The sequence below is a fragment of the Microcaecilia unicolor genome, chromosome 11 (assembly GCF_901765095.1).
Source record: "Microcaecilia unicolor chromosome 11, aMicUni1.1, whole genome shotgun sequence".
Taxonomy (NCBI): Eukaryota; Metazoa; Chordata; class Amphibia; order Gymnophiona; family Siphonopidae; genus Microcaecilia; species Microcaecilia unicolor.
The window spans coordinates 157,853,172-157,874,001 of record NC_044041.1 but is presented as its reverse complement, the minus strand read 5'-3'; the positions used below and the strand labels follow the sequence as shown (position 1 = coordinate 157,874,001).

At 43.7% G+C, this 20,830-nt stretch overlaps 1 protein-coding gene across 2 annotated transcripts in view; it reads left to right on the top strand.

Moving 5' to 3' along the window:
- The window catches only part of EML2 (EMAP like 2), a 312,721-nt gene that overhangs the window by 79,425 nt on the left and 212,466 nt on the right, over positions 1–20,830 (top strand). The window contains exons 9-10 of one of the 2 annotated variants that reach the window (XM_030218113.1): positions 4,296–4,318; positions 16,962–16,973. In XM_030218113.1, coding sequence (XP_030073973.1) covers positions 4,296–4,318; positions 16,962–16,973 — 35 coding nt within the window. Of the gene's footprint in view, positions 1–4,295; positions 4,319–15,552; positions 15,713–16,961; positions 16,974–18,405; positions 18,434–20,830 lie in introns of those variants that run through there. The other variant, XM_030218111.1, reaches the window with a different exon arrangement.

Sequence of the window (20,830 nt, the reverse complement as noted above, 5' to 3'; positions counted from 1 at the left end):
ATCTTAGACATGCAACACAAAAGTCACCAGAGTAGCCAGCACTCCTAGGGGAAGTCTTTTCCTGCATGGGAATTCCATTGGCGATCTTTACTAACCATGAAACAGACTTCATGTTACAAGTCATGAAGTAGGTCTGTGATTTACTGAAATTGAAAAGAACTCCTGTTTACCACCTTCAGCTTGGCTGGTCAAATGTTTTAACAAAACACTGTAACAGGTGTTGAAAAGGTTTGTGGATGAAGATGGAAAAAAAAAAAACTGGGACACTCTACTCCTTTACATGCTGTTCGCCATTTGAGAGGTACCCCAGAGTCCGATTAGTTTCTCTCACTTCTAGTTACTTTATGGGAGAAGACCCAGAGGGATTCTCGAATCTGGGAAGTTGGAAAGAGAAGCCTAGTCCTGGGATAATCTTGGTGGAATAATGCTTAGAATGCAGGAATGCCTACAAAAAGCTGGAGAAGCTGTGAAACTCTGTTTTGAGAAAGCCCAGGTGGGGCAAAAAAAAAAAAAAAAAAGCCTACAATCCAAAACAATTTCCAGCTGGGGGACAGAGTTTTTAGTACTCCTGTCCTCCTCTGAAAGTAAACTGTTGTGTAAGCGGCAAGGCTGTTATGAGATAAGTGAAAAGGTGGGACCTGTTAACTTCCAGGAAGCCCAACCAGACAAGTATATGTGTAAGGTACTGAAGCTCCACACAGGTAGGCCAAGTTCATCTTGGAACCCTTTGAAACTGTAATTTTGGAAACCAGGGCCCAGCCTGGCCGAATTGTGCTGAATATTGAAAGACAGAGCTTTAACTCTGGGACCCCAGGCCAGAGACAAACAGTTTGTGCTGCATTCTGAGGGCCAGTCTAGTGCATGCTGCGGCCCTGCAGTATTGATTTTGTGTTCTGTTTCTCTCCACCTGTGAAAGAAACAGGTTTCCCATTTACCTGCACAATTTATAATTTTTTTTTAACCTTGAAAACCATTGTCTAGCTGTGGTTTATCAAGGCTTTGGGCCCACCCTTGCCCATGCTGCATCATACTCCTATTACAAAAGAATGGACCCTCCCCCCCCCAGAAATTCCCATAACAACAAGGGAAATGATATGAAACTAAACTTTTTGGGCAGCCCACTCCTAACAGAGAAAGTCTGAGCTCTAAAACAAGCTAAGCAATCCTTCTGAGGAGACTGCACCTACCCTTAGAAAACCTCTAAGACTGGAGCAGAAATCCTTTGGTGCATCCTTCTCCTGTGTCCAAGTACCAAGCCACCCTGTGGTAGTTGCTTTTCTCCTTGCTCCATCCCTGCCCTATAGATTCTGACTGCACTTGTTGTCCTCTGGCAGAGACAGGGAAAACAGAGAGCAGTCTACAGAGGATCCAGGAGGACCTCCAAGATCCACTTATCTAGGCCTTTTATTATAAGGTCAGGCTCATTATGTATAAGCCAAAAAACTGCTATAAAATAGGCTCCCAGACCCAGCTCCAACAGTGCATAAATATCAGTGCCAGAGATGCCAAGATATCCATTTCCAGGCTGGAGATTAGGGGACAGGCCTGGATTTCTGACTACTCCATCCTGGTACATTATGGGACTTTCAGCGCTGATTTCAATAGGCAGGATCAGAACACCACAAATCCCGCATTGCTTTGAGATGCAAACTCAAAACCAGGACCGGCCAAAAAGTCTCCAGCCTGGAACTGGGTAGCTCAGCATCTCTGCATTGCACACATTTACTCCTCCTCCAAAGAAGGTGTAAATTTGTGTACGTAGTACTCTATGGACTAGATGCAGAAATGATGCCCAAAGTTAGGAGCCATTAAAGTGCACACTAAGTTTCAATTCTATAAAGGTTGCTTAGAATTAAGCAACCTTTTATAGAATAGTGGTTAGCGTGGATTCTCACACTAAACTTTAGACATGAGGACGTACGCTTGCCAAAAGCTGGTGTAAATCTTGGTGCCCAACTAATGGCAGTTAGGCGGGATCCTTCATAGTGAATGGGCTGTGTCAGCATTAGTGCACTGCAGCTGCTAGCACGACATAGTAAATATGTGTGTATGTGTGTGTGTGTGTGTGGGGGGGGGGGGGGGGGTGGAGATAATGAGTATAAGTGAAAATAATATCCAGGGAATACAAACTAAGTACTCTTGTAGCCCACAAGTACAGAGGGGGATAGAAAATAGGAGGAAAAATTAGGCAATAATACTAAATAAAGGAAATAAAGCTGCCACCTAGACAAATCCTTACAGGCCCTAATTATCATACATGGAAAAATCAGGTAGTTACACTGATCTAAACAGGAAACTTATTATCCAGAAAGGCATATACATGCTTTATTTTGGTAACCCTTGTACGCAGGTCCAGGAATTGTCGATGCGTTCCTAGTTTTCCCTGCAAATATCAGAAATAAATCTTCTTGATGTCGGAAATTATGTTTCAAATACAAATGAAACAAGGAACATCGCACGATCTACATTTTCCAGTGACATCTCATAAACATCTGAAATATTGAGACTGTCCAGTGATAGAAGTGATACCTGATCTCCCCCCAACATGTCACTTTTTTAAAGGGCAAGAAGGATATTGCTTCAGATGGTAAATTCAATATATCAGTCAAATATTTCTTAAATAACTCACTAGGTGATATGTGAGATACATGAGGAAAATTTAAAAATCTTAAATTGTTCTTACATTATTCTCCATCTATTCTTGATTCCAATGGATACCAATACAATCTTATAAAATTTTAGTTTGTACAGTTTGAATCCTCTCTATTTTCTTCTCCATACTCTCACACTTCTTTCCTCGTAAGATCAGATTCACAGAGTTACTTTGGAAGACACTATGTTCAAATCTCTCTCAAGTTGATTCAGTCTATTATGGCAGCTTTCAGTTCAGTTATTGCTGTCCAGATTGCTTATAAGGTTATCAGTAGTATTCCTTTTCTTGCACTCTTAACTGATGCTCTGGGATCACCATACATCGGCATACTTTGATCACCCAGCTTCAGATTCATTTCCTGCTCCATAGCCATGGTCACTGGGCTGAAGTTTCTTCCAGCACCACCTCCCGCTCCCTCCCAATGAGGCAGGTCCTTGGGCCAAAGCTTTCACTTACTGCAGCAGGCTGTGGAGGAATTTGGGCCAGTGGGCTCAATGAGACATCTGTCTCAGAGCAGAGAGCACACCTTTCTCAGAGCAGAGAGCACACCACCTGCTGGTAGAACTCAGAGCCACAATGGCATGGCAAACTATGTAATCTTCGTCTGGGTAGTCAGTAAGTAAGACTTCACTTTTCCTCATCGTCAACTGCAAAAAGCACAGAAGGAATACATTTTAACCCGGGTACTATAGGAGCTTGTCTCCCTAGGGTCTTACCTTGGCAGCCATCTTGCCCCCTCAGTCCATGTGTGTACTTTTTATTTGCATTTTGTGGTTGTGCAATTTTATCAAAGCTTTTTTATGAGTATAAAACAGACTTTATGCATGGACAAGCTTCATAAAATTGATATACTATCATAAATATTACTTTTATATTCTCTGTTGTTTGTGTGCTGACTAAGAGAGGACATTATCAATGTAGGCTACCAATAAGATGTTATTTTACTTTTAATCCCAGTTATTAGTAAGTAAGTCTCATTGCATAAAATGGGACCTGTGCTAAAATAGTAACAGTTTAGTGGTAAAATAAACATCTTAATAGTAGCGCACATTGATAACTATGCCCCTAAGAAGCATCTTCATCTGTTCCTTTATACATTATTTATACATCAGATTGAAGAATCACAATTTAATAAAAGCAAAGGAACCTAAATATTATTTTGTGGTGCTCCTTTTATTGGTAAATATTTCCATATTGATACCCTGGATGTATCACGAGAAAAACCTCACTTGGGACGATGCAGAAACCTTCAGATAGAGCCATGTTCTAATGCTTAGTGCACAGCTTCCTAATGCAAAAGTAGCTCCAACATGTTGCTCATCAATGCAGTAACCAGATAATATGCAAATCAGTCCTCCACAAAAAATGGGCATTAACATGGGAGAATGCACAGGTCTGCGCTAGCGGAAGTAATGTCTTGTACACAAATCGTCACCTGGAGTTGCATGCACACACAGCTGCACATGTGCAGGAATTGTATTGTCAATCAGTCCCTGCCCAATTCAAAAATAGTTTCACAAGCTCAAGTAATATATTCCAATACAATTAAAGAGAGAGAGCCTGTATATATAGTACATAAGTAATACCACACTGGGAAAAGACCAAGGGTTCATCGAGCCCAGCATCCTGTCCACGACAGCAGCCAATCCAGGCCAAGGGCACCTGGCAAGCTTCCCAAACGTGGGAGGACGACCAAGGATTCCAAAGACTGAAAGGATATATAATAATAAAGATGTTTATTGAGGTATAAAGACTCAACACAACGTCGTGTTTCGGCCGTTAGGCCTGCATCAGGAGTCTTAATGCCGAATGCTTTTGAGAACTATTTGATGAAGGCAAGTCCTCAACAAAGGGAGGTCTTTAGAAAGACCGTTGTGAAGGTGAGCGTGCTTCGTTGTCTCCTCTGACACAACGCTTGTATAGAATGCTGCAATAAGCACGCTCACCTTCACAATGGTCTTTCTAAAGACCTCCCTTTGTTGAGGACTTGCCTTCATCAAATAGTTCTCAAAAGCATTCGGCATTAAGACTCCTGATGCAGGCCTAACGGCCGAAACACGACGTTGTGTTGAGTCTTTATACCTCAATAAACATCTTTATTATTATATATCCTTTCAGTCTTTGGAATCCTTGGTCGTCCTCCCACTTTTATTTCATTTCTTGTTGTTGTCCGTGGGGCGTCTAGAGTTCTCCGCCTTCTGGCGGATATTTTTTCTCTAAGCTTCCCAAACGTACAAACATTCTATACATGTTATTCCTGGAACTGTGGATTTTTCCCAAGTCCATTTAGTAGTGGTTTGTGGACTTGTCCTTTAGGAAACCGTTTAACTCCTTTTTAAACTCTGCCAAGCTAACCGCCTTCACAATGTTCTCCGGCAAAGAATTCCAGAGTTTAATTACACGTTGGGTGAAGAAACTTTTTCTCCAATTTCATCGCATGCCCCCTAGTCCTAGTATTTTTGGAAAGCGTGAACAGATGCTTAACATCCACCTGTTCCACTCCACTCATTATTTTATATGCCTCTATCATGTCTCCCCTCAGCCATCTCTTCTCCAAACTGAAAAGCCCTAGCCTCCTTAGTCTTTCTTCATAGGGAAGTCGTCCCATCCCCGATATCATTTTAGTCGCCCTTCGCTGCACCTTTTCCAATTCTACTATATCTATCTTGAGATGCGGCGACCAGAATTGAACACAATACTCAAGGTGCGGTTGCGCCATGGAGCAATACAACAGCATTATAACGTCCTCACACCTATTTTCCATACCTTTCCTAATAATACCGAACATTCTATTCGCTTTCCTAGCAGCAGCAGCACACTGAGCAGAAGGTTTCAGTGTATTATCGACGACGACACCCAGATCCCTTTCTTGGTCCGTAACTCCTAACATGGAACCTTGCATGACGTAGCTATAATTTGGTTTCTTTTTTCCCACATGCATCACCTTGCACTTGCTCACATTAAACATCATCTGCCATTTAGCCGCCCAGTCTCCCAGTCTCGTAAGGTCCTTCTGTAATTTTTCACAATCCTGTCGCGAGTTAACGACTTTGAATAACTTTGTGTCATCAGCAAATGTAATTACCTCGCTAGTTACTCCCATCTGTAAATCATTTATAAATATATTAAAAAGCAGCGGTCCAAGCACAGACCCCTGAGGAACCCCACTAGCTACCCTTCTCCATTGTGAATACTGCCCATTTAATCCCACTCTCTGTTTCCTACCCTTCAGCCAGTTTTTAATCCACAATAGGACATTTCCTCCTATCCCATGACCCTCCAATTTCCTCTGTAGCCTTTCATGAGGTTCCTTATCAAACGCCTTTTGAAAATCCAGATACACAATATCAACCAGCTCCCCTTTGTCCACATGTTTGTTTACTCCTTCAAAGAATTGAAGTAAATTGGTCAGGCAAGATTTCCCCACACAAAAGCCGTGCTGACTTGGTCTCAGTAATCCATGTCCTTGGATGTGCTCTGTAATTTTGTTTTTAATAATAGCCTCTACCATTTTCCCCAGCACCGACGTCAGACTCACCGGTCTATAATTTCCCGGATCTCCCCTGGAACCTTTTTAAAAAATGGGCGTTACATTGGCCACCCTCCAATCTTCCGGTACCACGCTCGATTTTAAGGATAAATTGCATATCACTAGCAGTAGCTCCGCAAGCTCATTTTTTAGTTCTATCAGTACTCTAGGATGAATACCATCTGGTCCAGTAGATTTGCTACTCTTCAGTTTGCTGAACTGCCCCATTACATCCTCCAGGTTTACCATGAAGTCAGTAAGTTTCTCCAACTCGTCCGCTTGAAATACCATTTCCGACACCGATATCCCACCCAAATCTTCCTCGGTGAAGACCGAAGCAAAGAATTCATTCAATCTCTCCGCTACGTCTTTGTCTTCTTTGATTGCCCCTTTTACCCCTCGGTCATCCAGCGGCCCAACTGATTCTTTTGCCGGCTTCCTGCTTTTAATGTACCGAAAACTTTTTACTATGTTTTTTTGCCTCTAATGCTATCTTTTTTTCATAATCCCTCTTGGCCTCCTTTATCTGCGCCTTGCATTTGCTTTGACACTCCTTATGCTTCTTCTTTTTATTTTCAGACGGTTCCTTCTTCCATTTTCTGAAGGCGTTTCTTTTAGCCCTAATAGCTTCCTTCACCTCACTTTTCAACCATGCCGGCTGTCTTTTGGACTTCCGTCTTTCTTTTCTAATTCGCGGAATATGTTTGGCCTGGGCCTCCAGGATGGTATTTTTGAACAGTGTCCATGGCTGTTGTACAGTTTTTACTCTCTCAGTTGCCCCCCTAAGTTTTTTTTTTCACTGTTCTTCTCATTTTATCATAGTCTCCTTTTTTAAAGTTAAACGCTAACGTATTTGACTTCCTTTGTATAGTTACTTCAAGGTTGATATCAAAACTGATCGTATTATGATCACTGTTATTAAGTGGCCCCAGAACCATAACGTCCTTCACTAGATCATGCGCTCCACTAAGGACCAAGTCTAGAATTTTTCATTCTCTCGTTGGCTCCTGCACCAGCTGCTCCATAAAGCTGTCCTTGATTTCATCAATGAATTGTACCTCTCTAGCATGTCCCGATGTTACATTTACCCAGTCTATATTTGGATAATGGAAGTCACCCATTATTATCACATTGCCCATTTTGTTTGCGTCTCTGATTTCTTTTATAATTTCTACGTCTACCTGCTCATCCTGGTGAGGCGGATGGTAGTACACTCCTATCACCGTCCTTTTCCCTTTTATACATGGAATTTCAACCCACAATGATTCAAAGGTGTGATTTGTGTCCTGCTGAATTTGTAATCTATCTGAGTCTACCCCTCCACCAGTCCGGCCCACCCTATCACTATGATATACTTTGTACCCCGGTATGACAGTGTCCCACTGGTTATCCTCCTTCCACCAAGTCTCAGTAATGCCTATTATCTCCAATTTTTCATTAACTGCAATATATTCCAACTCTCCCATCTTATTTCTTAGATTCCTAGCATTTGCATATAGACATTTCCTATTTGCATGATGCTTAGTGCTTGACCCTATTGATTTGCCATCTTTTGTCTGATCTTTAGTTGTATTTAAGGGCACCTGGCCTACCACGGTCTGTTGTGCAACCTCACTATCCAGAATCCCTATCTTCCCTGTTTGTGAGGTATCTTTGCAAGATACCTTATCTCAAACCATGCGCTTTTGAGCGACTGTCGGCCTTTCCCCCATTTCTAGTTTAAAAGCTGCTCTATCTCCTTTTTAAATGCCGACGCCAGCAGCCTAGTCCCACCCTGGTTAAGGTGGAGCCCATCCTTTCGGAATAGGCTCCCCCTTCCCCAGAATGTTGCCCAGTTCCTAACAAATCTAAAACCCTCCTCCCTGCACCATTGTCTCATCCATGCATTGAGACTCTGGAGCTCTGCCTGTGTCTTGGTCCCTGCGCGTGGAACAGGTAGCATTTCAGAAAATGCTACCCTAGAGGATCTGGATTTGAGCTTTCTACCTAAGAGCCTAAATTTGGCTTCCAGAACCTCTCTCCCACATTTTCCTATGTCATTGGTACCCTCACATGTACCAAGACAGCCGACTCCTCCCCAGCACTATCTAAAATCCTATCTAGGTGACGTGTGAGGTCCGCCACCTTCGCACCAGGCAGGCAAGCCACCAGGCAATCCTCACATCCACCAGCCACCCAGCTATCTATATGCCTAATGATCGAATCACCAACTACAACAGCTGTCCTAACCTTTCCCTCCCGGGCAACACTCGGAGACATATCCTCGGTGTGAGAGGATAATACATCCCCTGGTGGGCAGGTCCTGGCTACAGGAGTACTTCCTACTTCACCAGGGTGATGCTCTCCTTCTAGGAGACCTCCCTCCTCCAATGTTGCACAAGGGCTACTAGACTGGAGGTGGGACTTCTCTACAACATCCCTGTAGGTCTCCTCTATGTACCTCTCTGCATCTCTCAGCTCCACCAAGTCTGCTACTCTAGCCTCAAGAGAACGGACCTGTTCTCTAAGAGCTAGGAGCTCTTTGCATCGGGCACACACTTATGACATCTCACCAACTGGGAGATAATCATACATGTGACACTCAATTCAAAAGACTGGATAGCACCCCTCTCGCTGCTGGACTGCTGACTCCATCTTAGTGGTTTTGAGTTTTTCAATAATTTAAAACTTGCTACAGTTTTTGCCAGACCTCAGTAGGGGATTCAGATGGAGTGAATCTTTTCTGCCGTTCTGAATATAAATCCCCAATATCGTCACTGGCCCATACGCATTTCTTGTTTTATATTATTTCAAAACTTCATATGTGGGAAATGTTCCTTATCACTTCCATATAATCCATAATTCCATTTATATGGAAGTGATAAGGAAGATTTCCCACATATGAAGTTTTGAAATAATATGAAACAAAAAAATGCATATGGGCCAGTGACGATATTGGGCATTTTCTCTCTTTATATATACTTTATATACAGGCTTTCTGTCTTTAATTGTATTGGAATGGTATTCTGTGCATAACATTTTTGCGATACTAATTTTTAAGCTCAATAACATTCTAGCACATGTGCATGCTACTTAAGTACTAGTATAATTTTTTTTCTCTTTAAGTTTTTATTGTAGTTTTTGTAACAGCCAACTTACACAACAAAAACAACTTTCCCACTTTAGCCCACACAGAGGCAAACAGTTACTGAATTTACACACCATGTACATACATATCATCTATATATATGCTCCTCTGCATTAATGTTATTATCAGTGGTCCTGTTAGCTTAGTTCTATACCCAAATAAACTTTGCGTTATCATTATGCTTCACTCCCTCCCCCAACCCCCCATCCACATCCAATCCTATCATATCTTGGGAATGCCACATGCTTCTTTGGGACAAACTCCCTCCCCCCCTCTGAAATCGCCCGCCATCCTAAATGCATGCTTAATACGCGATTTGAATCGAGCCCACCCCCTTCATGTCGTAGATGTCCTTCCCTGCGATATGCCATAAGGCGTTCCATTTGTATTAACTGACCCAATTTGCATTTCCAATCACCCAGTGTCGGGGGGGGGGGGTCTGTTTTCTTCCAATGTTATGCTATGAGGCACTTGGCTGCTGCCAGCCCCCACCGCATCAGTTTGCTCTTCTCCCAAGAATCTCTCTCGTTATGCAAGCCCAAGAGGCACACTGTTGGATTGCACACTAAAGCGATCTCAGTCAGAATTACTAATGCTTTCATAACAGCCTGCCAGAATGGAACCACTCGGGGGCAGGTCCACCATATATATAGAAATGAACACAGTTTGAGATCTACACCTCCAACATAGATCTCTTAAAGATTTGTTTAATAAATCCTTGGAGACGGGAGAGGTTCCGTGGCGATTGGAGAAACGTGGAGGTGGTCCCTCTTCACAAAAGTGGGATAGGGAAGAAGCTGGAAACTATAGGCCGGTAAGCCTCACTTCGGTTATTGGAAAAGTAATGGAAGCGATGCTAAAGGACAGGATAGTGAATTTCCTGGAAGCCGATAAGTTGCAAGATCCAAAACAACATGGGTTTTACCAAAGGGGAAATTGTGTCAAACGAATCTCATTGAATTCTTGACTGGGTGACTGGAGAATTGAATCAAGGACGTGCTATGGACGTAATCTGCTTAGATTTCAGCAAAGCTTTTGACACGGTTCCCCACAGGAGGCTCTTGAATAAACTTGACAGGCTGAAGATAGGACCTGAAGTGGTGAACTGGATTAGGAACTGGTTGACGGACAGAAACCAGAGGGTGGTGGTGAATGGAATTCGCTCGGAGGAAAGGAAGGTGAGTGGTGAGTGCCTCAGGGATCGATGCTGGGACCGATTCTGTTCAATATATTTGTGAGTGACATTGCCGAAGGGTTAGAAGGTAAAGTTTGCCTTTTTGCGGACGATACTAAGATTTGTAACCGAGTGGACACCGTGGAGGGAGTGGAAAACATGAGAAGGATCTGCGGAAACTGGAGAATGGTCTAAGGTTTGGCAATTAAAATTCAATGCGAAGAAAGGCAAGTGATGCACTTAGGGAGTAAGAATCCACAGGAGAAGTATTGTTAGGCGGGGAGAGTCTGATATTACGTATGGGGAGAGGGATCTTGGGGGTGATAGTATTGGAGGATCTGAAGGTGATGAAACAGTGTGACAAGTGCATGGCCGTAGCCAGAAGGTTTGCTGGGGGACTGTATAGAGAGGGTGGTGACCAGCAGAAGAAAAGAGGTAATTGATGCCCCTGTATAAGTCGTTGGTGAGGCCCCATCTGGAGTATTGTGTTCAGTTCTGGAGGCCATACTGGCACGTCTGTGGTCGTGACCCTCCAAGCCTCTACTGATGTCTGGGGGTCAGCTTCTGAGCTGGCTTCTGCTTATCCTTTCTGGAGTAGTTCTGTCTTTGGGAATATCTGTTTCGGTTTCCTATCTCTGGCAGCCATCAGCTGGGTTGGCTCAAGAGTGGCAGCCATCTTGGATGGCTCAAGAGTGGTAGCCATCTTGGATAGCTCAAGAGGTACAGCCACCTTGGATAGATCATATCATAGGAAGCCATCTTGGAGTAACGAGGACAGGAAGGAAGCCCATATTTGGTCCTTAGAGATCTCCTGTGGGAACAGCCTCCATAGTTACTTAGATTTGCTGCAGCTGCGTCTCAGGTGTGGATGGGCTTTATTAATCACCTAGAGACTGCAGTCCTTTGCCTTTGCATTGCGTCTTAGGCCCTGGAACGTGGGTGCTGCTGGTGCACTTCTGCCTGAGAGACTTTGTCTGATCCTGATGCTGTGTTTGCTGGTTTCTTGCCTTTTGAACCCTGCCTGTTACTAGACTATTCTTCTGCTTGCCGCCTGCCTAGTCCCGGAGTGTCACTGGAATATTCTTCTGCTTGCCGCCTGCCTAGACCCGGAGTGTTACTGGACTATTCTTTTGCTTGCTGCCTGCCTTTTGAACATTTGCCTGGACCTGGACTTTATTTGCTTGCCACCTGCCTTTTGAACCTTTGCCTGGACCTGTCTTCTGCTCACTGGCTGATTGCCAGAGACCTAGCCTGGATTTACCGGTATGTCTGTTCTGCCTTGCTTCTGGTGTGGGGTGGTTTTGCCTGCCACTGTTGCTCCTCGGCAGTGGCCCAAGGGCTCACAAACCCAGTTCCTGTTTAGTGAACATGACACGTACCTTGCTAAGGATGTAAAAAAAATGGAAGCGATGCAAAGAAAAGCTACAAGAATGGTATGGGATTTGCATTACAAGACGTATGAGGAGAGACTTGCGGACCTGAACATGTATACCCTGGAGGAAAGGAAAAACAGGGGTGATATGATACAGATGTTCAAATATTTGAAAGGTATTAATCTGCAAACGAACCTTTTCCGGAGATGGGAGGGTGGTAGAACGAGAGGACATGATATGAGAGTGAAGGGGGGCAGACTCAAGAAAAATGTCGTGAAGTATTTTTTCACGGAGAGAGTGGTAGATACTTGGAATGCCCTCCCGCGGGAGGTGGTGGAGATGAAAACGGTAGCGGAATTCAAGCATGCGTGGGATAAACATAAAGGAATCCTATGCAGAAGGAATGGATCCGCAGAAGCTTAGCCGAGATTGGGAGGCGGGGCTGGTGTTTGGGTGGTGGGGCTAGTTCTGGGCAAGACTTCTATGGTCTGTGTTCTGAAAATGGCAGATACAAATCAAGGTAAGGTATACACAAGAAGTAGCACTAATGAGTTTATCTTGTTGGGCAGACTAGATGGACCGTGCAGGTCTTTTTCTGCCGTCATCTACTATGTTACTATGTTACTATGTTATCTGATGTACCAGGGTACATCCACTTCAGTCTCTCTGAATTGTGCACTGAAGCTGAGCTAACCAGTTCACAAAGCCTACTGCAATTTTCTACATTGTTGGCCTAGTTCAGTCTCACTCTTTGGGATGGGCTACCCTCAGTGTCCCAGTATTCATATCCTGAAAACATGATTGCTTGTGGGATCCCAGCCGGGTTTAAGAACCACTGCATCTAATTCGGGGCTTCCCAAACCTGTCCTGGGGACCTCAGTACCAGTCAGGTTTTCAGGATATCCACAATTGAATATCCATGAGATCAATTTGCATGCCTTGGAGACTCAATATATCCAAATTGGTCTCATGCATATTCATTATGGATATCCTAAAAACCTGACTGTGACCTCATAGTTGCCAGCTTGCCCAGTTCCAATGGGGAGATTATAGGCCAGTCCTAGATTTCAGACAACTTCTATTGGGCTCATTTTCAAAAGAGAAGGGCGCCCATCTTTTGACACAAATCAGGAAATGGGCATCCTTCTCCCAGGGTCACCCAAATCTGCATAATCGAAAGCTGATTTTGGGCGCCCTCAACTGCTTTCCATCACGGGGACGACCAAAGTTCACAGGGGCGTGTCGGAAGCATAGCGAAGGCGGGACTGGGGTGTGCTTAACATATAGGCGTCCTCGGCCGATAATGGAAAAAAGAAGGGCGTCCCTGACGAGCACTTGGCCGACTTTACTTGGTCCATTTTTTCTTGTGACCAAGCCTCAAAAAGGTGCCTGAACTGACCACATGAACACCAGAGGGAATCGGGGATGACCTCCCTTTACTCCCCCAGTGGTCACTAACCCCCTCCCACCCTAAAAAAAATGTTTTTTTAATTATTTTTTGCCAGCCTCAAATGTCATGCTCAGCTCCCTGACAGCAGTATGCAGGTCCCTGGAGCAGTTTTAGTGGGTGCAGTGCACTTCAGGCAGGTGGACCCAGGCCTATCCCCCCCCTACCTGTTACACTTGTGATGGTAAATGTGAGCCCTTCAAAACCCACCAGAAACCCACTGTACCCACTTGTAGGTGCCCCCCTTCATCCCTTAGGGCTATGGTAGTGTACAATTGTGGGGAGTGGGTTTTGGGGGGGCTCAGCACCCAAGGTAAGGGAGCTATGTACCTGGGAGCAATTTTTGAAGTCCACTGCAGTGCCCCCTAGGGTGCCCGGTTGGTGTCCTGGCATGTCAGGGGGACCAGTGCACTACGAATGCTGGCTCCTCCCACGATCAAAGGGCTTGGATTTGGTCATTTCTGAGATGGGCATCCTCGGTTTCCATTATTGCCGAAAAACCAGGGACACCATCTCTAAGGTCGACCTAAAATGTTGAGATTTGGCGTCCCCAACCTTATTATCGAAACAAAAGATGGCCGCCCATCTTGTTGCGATAATATGGGTTTCCCCACCCCTTCACCGGGGATGTCCTGTGAGGACGTCCTCAGGAAACCTGGGCACCCCGTTCGATTATACCCCTACACGGGATCTAGGACACTGATTTTAAGGGGTAGAATCAGGGACTCCAAATACCACACTGCTTGGGATTGTAAATTTTTAAATCAGGATTGGAGTAAAATGTCCCTCTTGGAACTGGATAAATTGGCAGTCACAGAAACAGCAGTGGTATTTGAACCCTGGCTTCTCTAATTCTTGTTCAAGAGCATTTCTCTAGGCAAAGTTTAATGTTGCCATCTGATTCCATGATATAAGGAGCAGGTACACCCAGTTGTGGTCTTACCCTATTGCATGCATAGACTTTTAGTTTTTAAAAGTACTTTGTGAGGGGTCCTTTTACTAAGCTGCGGGGAAAAGGGCCCTGTGGTAGCAGCGGGAGTCATTTTTCTCACATGCCAGGGCCTTTTTTACTGCCACAGGTAAAAAGACCCCCCCCCCCCAAATGGCTATGTGGTAAGTTAACTCTTACCATATGGCCATGCGGCAGGGAGCACTTACCGTCACCCATTGAGGTAGTGCTAAGGGCTCCTGCGGTAACTGGGCAGCAAGCAGCAATGCCCAATTACCACCGGGTACCGCCATGCTAGAAAAAAACTAAAAATTTCTAGAGCACCGGAAATGGTGCATGCTTGACCCAGAACTACTGCTGGCAGCTGCATTGGGCCAGAGATGGTTCAGATTTATTGGGCTTACCACTGCTTTGTAAAAGACCCCCTAAGTGACTTATGCAAGATCAAGGAGCTGTATTGGGAATTGAATGCAGGCTGCCAGGATCAAAGCCTACTACCATTAGGTTACTCTTCCACTCTAGTGTTCCGGGGAAACTCAGGGTTTTTTTTACAAAGCGGCGGTAAGCCCAACACGGGCTTCCCGCATGCTAAATCTGAACTACCGCCGGCCCAATGCGGCTGCCGGTGGTAGTTCTGGGTCAAGCATGTGCCATTTCCGGCGCTCTAGAAATGTTTTCATTTTTTTTATAGCATGGCTGTAACCCAGCAGTAATCGGGCATCGCCATGCACTGCCTAGTTACCACAGGAGCCCTTACCACCACCTCAGTGGGTGGCGGTAAGTGCTCCCCGCCACATGGCCACGTGGTAAGTTATCTTACTGCATGGCCATTTTTTTGGGGGGGGGGGAGGGGGGCTTTTTTACCCACTGTGGTTAAAAAGGTCCTGATGTGCGGGGAAAACTGCCCCTGCCGCTACCACAGGGCCCTTTTTCCTGCAGCTTAGTAAAAGGACCCCTTAATCCTCTGTTGCACAATTACAAAAAAAATCTTGATTGTGAGCCCTTTAAGGACAGAAGAAAGTACCTGCATATAATGTATGTACTAGGCATTGACTAGGTGTAGTGCTATATAAGTAGTTAAAAAAACAAAACTATCTGTGTCATATTTTGCTTTTTCCCCCCAGAATTATGCAGTTTTTATTCCTTTCTCAATGTTGTGGGATGTCTGCTATTTTTTTCTTCAGTTTTGTTGGCTCTTTCATCTCCTCTTTGCTTTTCTCCTCACACAAACAGCTGTGGTTAATCACACAATCACAAATAAGCAAAAGCCAGAAGGCGTGGCAGCTCCGGGGTACAGGAAGTTGGCTCCGGTTGGCTATGTGGCTGCTGGTCTCCATTAAAAAGCAGCTTCTCGGAGCCACAGCCAAGATATCTCTTAAGGAGCAGTAGTAGTGTTTCCATATTAAGACGCTGATTGTTGTCTGCTAAAGCCAGCCAGGCAGCATGAGAAAGGCAGGCAGGTAAGAGGCACCTCTGTAGGGGCAGCTCTCTGGGTGTAAACTCTTAATGGGAACTTTCCTGTCTCTCAGGGGCTTTGACTTTTGTACCAGGCTGTCTTGTTTCCTCTCATTTTTATTTTTATCCCGCAGGTTCTCTGTTGCTTACTTTCCCCACCCAGTCTGTGGTGGATTATTTAATCCTGTTTCCGATTCCCACCAGGAAGTTTGTGTTGCATTTAAGATCGCACCTGGCCTATCTCTCTAATAGGATATAACTTAAATAGAAGCACGTTGCAGTATTCCTAAACTGCAGTGACACTTCCTGGAGGAGATACTAAACCAGTCCTGTTTTTTTTTTTGTTTTTTTTAAATCTTGCATCCCTCCCAGTGCACTGTGGCTATTGTAATATTGTTTCTATTCCAAACAGTGTTGCAAATACCAAAATGCATCAGGATGGTGCTGCAATAATTCAGGAATGGGCTGAAGTCTCCAGTCAGAAACTGGGACACTTGGCAGTGATAGTAGTTAGTGTTAGTACAGGCTCTAAGTACTTTGGACAGTTTTGATTCTACCAGAGTCTCTAAGAAAAGCAAAGACTACAAATTCATGGATGATTCAGGTTAATTCCTGATGTCCCTGACTTTATTCCTGCACAGTTCATCCCCCTGAGCCCCTCTTAGGCCACCCCTGTAATATTACCATACTGGTCCTTTTAAGGCAGCAGCAATTAGCCATGGTAAATGTTCACAAAATGCACTTTAGTAACTGTCCTAGCTTCTAGAACATAAGGCAATGTTTCCCAAGCACTCCTGCTTAGTCTTTTTAGGCTGTCTCCTGTGAATATTCAGAAGATATAGATATGTGTACATTGGACCCTTCCAGTCTGCAAACAGATTCCCCATAGGTTGGGGCCTATTGATTTTACAGTTCCTTTTATAGTACTATATCACTCTAAGCTCTCTGGGGCTGATCCAGAAATGCATAGTTAATAAGCGTTCTGTGTGCATTTTACTAGTGTATGATGCAGAATAGGGCTCAGTGTGGCAGTTCATCAAGAGCAAACAGTATATTAAAATGAGCGGTAATGAGGATATTAAGTATTCCTTCACACTGCACAGACGTAAATGGGATTTTAACACAAACAAGAAATTTGCCTCTAGGTTCATGGCAGCATAGAAAGGTTAATCGAGAATTCAATGCCAGTTTTTTTTTTTTTTTTTTTTTTTGTTCTGTGACTATACTTGCAACTTTAAAAAGATTGATTGGAAGTTACAGCTGCAGGTGAAGGTACCAATAGCTTCACTGAGTATACATTTAAGGAAAATGAAATTACCAGCACACATCTGTGCATATTTTGTCCATAAATATCAGCCTCCATTTCACGTGCAAGAAATATTTTTGTCTAATATTCAGTGCATTTCTTCTAACAAAAAAGGGTGCTGGTACTCAAATGCCAGGCTATCCTTCAGGGTCGGGTGATTGCTGAGGGACCTGCCCCACAAAAGCCAGGTCCCTTGTAAACCCACCATAGAATCTATGAAAAGACAGAATTAGTGTGGAATGCCTGGGCTCTTTCATGAATATTTGGGAACCGTGGGTCAATTTTTAGTATGCAGTGTAAAAGATACAGGTACTCGGTACCCCCTGAAAAAAGGCATGCTAATATTTATGTACAGAGCAACATTCTAGTTCATGCACAGATGTGTTATGTTTTCTTTGTACATGTGCACAATGAAGCTGCTTTTACCATAGAGCCTTTGTATGCATGTGTCTGGTACACTTTCGCTGATTTAGCTTGCAAGTTCTGTGCACTTTGAATTTGCATCTCATTAGCTTACTGAATCGCTGCAGAATATTTTATTGCTAATGTTGTGGTGGAAGCCATGCACTCGGCCAGTAGCGCACAGCTCTACATGTGGCTTTTTGCATTGACCTCTCTGCTAAATGAACATGCTTGAAGGAGAGATGTGGTTTTGAAAAGCTGCCATATGGCAACGCCTTACTTTGGGGTGGTGGTTTCACCACCTGAGGTGATCAGATGTGGCAAGGCAGTGGCTATGGGCAGAAGGATACTAGGCTGCATGGAGAGGGGCATAACCACAGAGAAGAGGTGGGCATTATTGAGGCTTCACTTGCAATATTTTGTCCAGAGAAGAAGTGGTTTAGAGTGTAGCGACCAAAATGTTTATGGTATCTATGCCAGAAAATGTGTAAGACTTGAAGACCTGACTATGTATACACTAGAGGAGAGGAGGCATGGGGAGATATACTGCAGATGTTATACTTTGAAAAAGGTATTTAATGATCAAATGAACCTTTTCCAAAGGTGGTAGAACCAGAGGAATCAAAATGAAGCTGCAAGGTTATAAACTTCAGAGCACCATCAGAAAAGAATGCTGGATGCCTGGAATGTTGCTGATGGAGGTGGTGGGGACATAGTGAAACATTTAAAAAGGTGTACCAACAGAGGATTCCTATACAGCAAGATGGAATCAGTGTATAACTTTCCTATTCAAAGCAAAACATAAATCCAATAAATGATTTTCACACTTTAAAAAAAGCAGGGCGGGGGGACAGAGAGGTAGTAACCTACATAGAACAGCAGTTAAATACTAACCACCTTACTGGCCAGACTAGTTGGGTCATGTTTTTTTTTTTCTTTCTTTCTTTCCCTGTTACTATGTTTGTGGTTCTTTTATCTTTTCTCTTCTAGTAAAGCCAAGAAGCTGTCTTTAATGCAGGTAAGTTTCCAATTAGATTTCCTGTAATGAGAGGATATTCTGGGAGAGGCCAATGGTGGATATCTTAAACACTGATTGGGTTGTGGCCCTCGGACCTTGACTGTCCATCCCTGTTTTTATAGCCCTTCCCACTGATACACTGTATGTAGTGAATTGGCTCCAGATTTGCCCAACAGGGTTAATCCAATCCTAGGTTTACTTCATTGTATGCAGGGACTTGTACTTCTGATTCCCAATTATATTACCTAAGAAGCAAAACCATGTCTCTGCATGTAATAGGTAAACCCAGGCGTAGATCAACCAGGTTGTGCAAATTTTGTACAAATTAACTCAACCTCCCACCTAATTAAAAAAAACTTGCCTTCTATAACATCAAACATTTTCCCCTTGAACACTGGCAAAGTTCTATTTTCTAATAATATCAAAGTAAACACCAAAATGGAACCATTTTTGGACCAAATTACCAGACCTGCACAACCATCTATTTTAACAGAAGCTTTTTTTCCCCAGTGCATTGAGCACCTTGGACCCCAGTTAAATGGAAAGTGGCTATTTTTGATAACCAATATATTGACATTTGCAAAAATTAAGGCACTTTAATATATGAATTATGACTGCAGTGTAATTCAAAAGTTTGGGAATGATATGGCCTTTGTGGTAACAAACGAGGGTGGGCCTTAGGCACAGGTAAGACAGAGCCACACAGCAGTTGCAGATAAAGGGGGGGGGGGGGCATTTATTAAAGCTGTTATGTCATGGGTCCTGTTCTATTCACAGATAAGGAGGGGAAAAGGCAACGTTGTTCTCCTGTGGCCTGCTCCTGCAAGGCTACTATGAGGCATATTTTCAAAGCACTTTGGGAGGCTAAGTTCCATAGGTTTCTATGGAACTTTGGGAGGCTAAGTGCTTTGAAAATAAGCCTCATAGTATCTTATTGCTGCTCGTTACAGCAGTACTACTACTACTTAACATTTCTAGAGCGCTACTAGGGTTACGCAGCGCTGTACAGTTTAACAAAGGACGACAGTCCCTGCTCAAAGAAGCTTACAATCTAAAGGACGAAATGTCAAGTTTGGGCAGTCTAGATTTCCTGAATAGAGGTATGGTGGTTAGGTGCTGAAGGCGACATTGAAAAGGTGGGCTTTGAGCAAGGATTTGAAGATGGGTAGGGAAGGGGGCCTGGCGAATGGGCTCAGGGAGTTTATTCCAAGCATGGGGTGTCCATGGCCTGGTTTCCTATTTACCAGGGAAGTCTGTAGCAACTACTCAGGTCAAAGTATAAAATCTGCAAGGTTCCAAGTGGAGCTTGGCCTACCTGGCTGCAGAGATGCCAAGGTTGGCTCATCTGGGAGCTGGAGATTGAGGAGGCCGAGTGAAGTTTTTCTTGCAGGGCCCCAAGTTTGTCTAAAACTAGCTATGGCAGATGTGCATTCCAAAAACTTTTCTAATCAAATAGAAAATAAAATTCCTTTTTCTACCTTTTGGTCATTTAAATTTCCCTCATGTTGGTCCCAGCAGAGGGAAGGTCCTGTTGACTTTCCACAGACTTCTTGTTTTCAACGCTGTAGTAGGCCAGAATGTAAGGCAAGCTTAAAGGACACTGGGGTGCAGGAGGAAGTGACAACTATTGAACTGGAAGGGAAGCGGGAAAGAGTTGCTGAACTAGAGATAGGAGAGGAGCCAGTGTAAGCGAAGAGGGGCAAATGCATCTTTTGCATGCCGAATGCATGTGACTTGGATGTCTGTGACTAGCAGTTGTAGTGGGGCATTAACTGCTTCCATCTGGTCCTCCTTAACCTAGCTATGACCTCAGCTTATATACTACCTGGATCCACCCCTCCCATGTCGTTTCGCCCTTGAGCAGGACTAGTGGTTTTAAGGTGGCTCCGACACTGAGGGAGTGCTATTAAGGGAGGGGCAATATCCTATGAACTCCCTCACAGCCTTATATTTAACATTTTTTCATGGCAACATTCTATAGCAATGATTGTTCTTCAAATCTCACTTCATCTCTAAAGCTGAATGAATCTCAATACCCACTTGGCATCCAAACAATACTATAAAACTGGAAAGATTCCACAAATTTAAATGCAACTTTTTGGTAGAATACAACTTTAACGTACAAATTTGAGCTAAAAGCTGCTGGAAAAAAATCATAATTGCACATTTGACCATTTTTGAAGAATCTTGAAATGCATAATGGTACTTGACATATTTTCATATAATAAAACAGACTTTATCATTAATTACACTGAAATGTCTTCAATATACATCTCTCTGCCTTAAAGTCACATAATATTCAACTATCACTGTTTCCTCATATTTAATTTTAGACATGTTCTGCTATCCTTTTCAGAACTATTCAACTTTTTTCAATACCTTCATACCTTTGGAGTG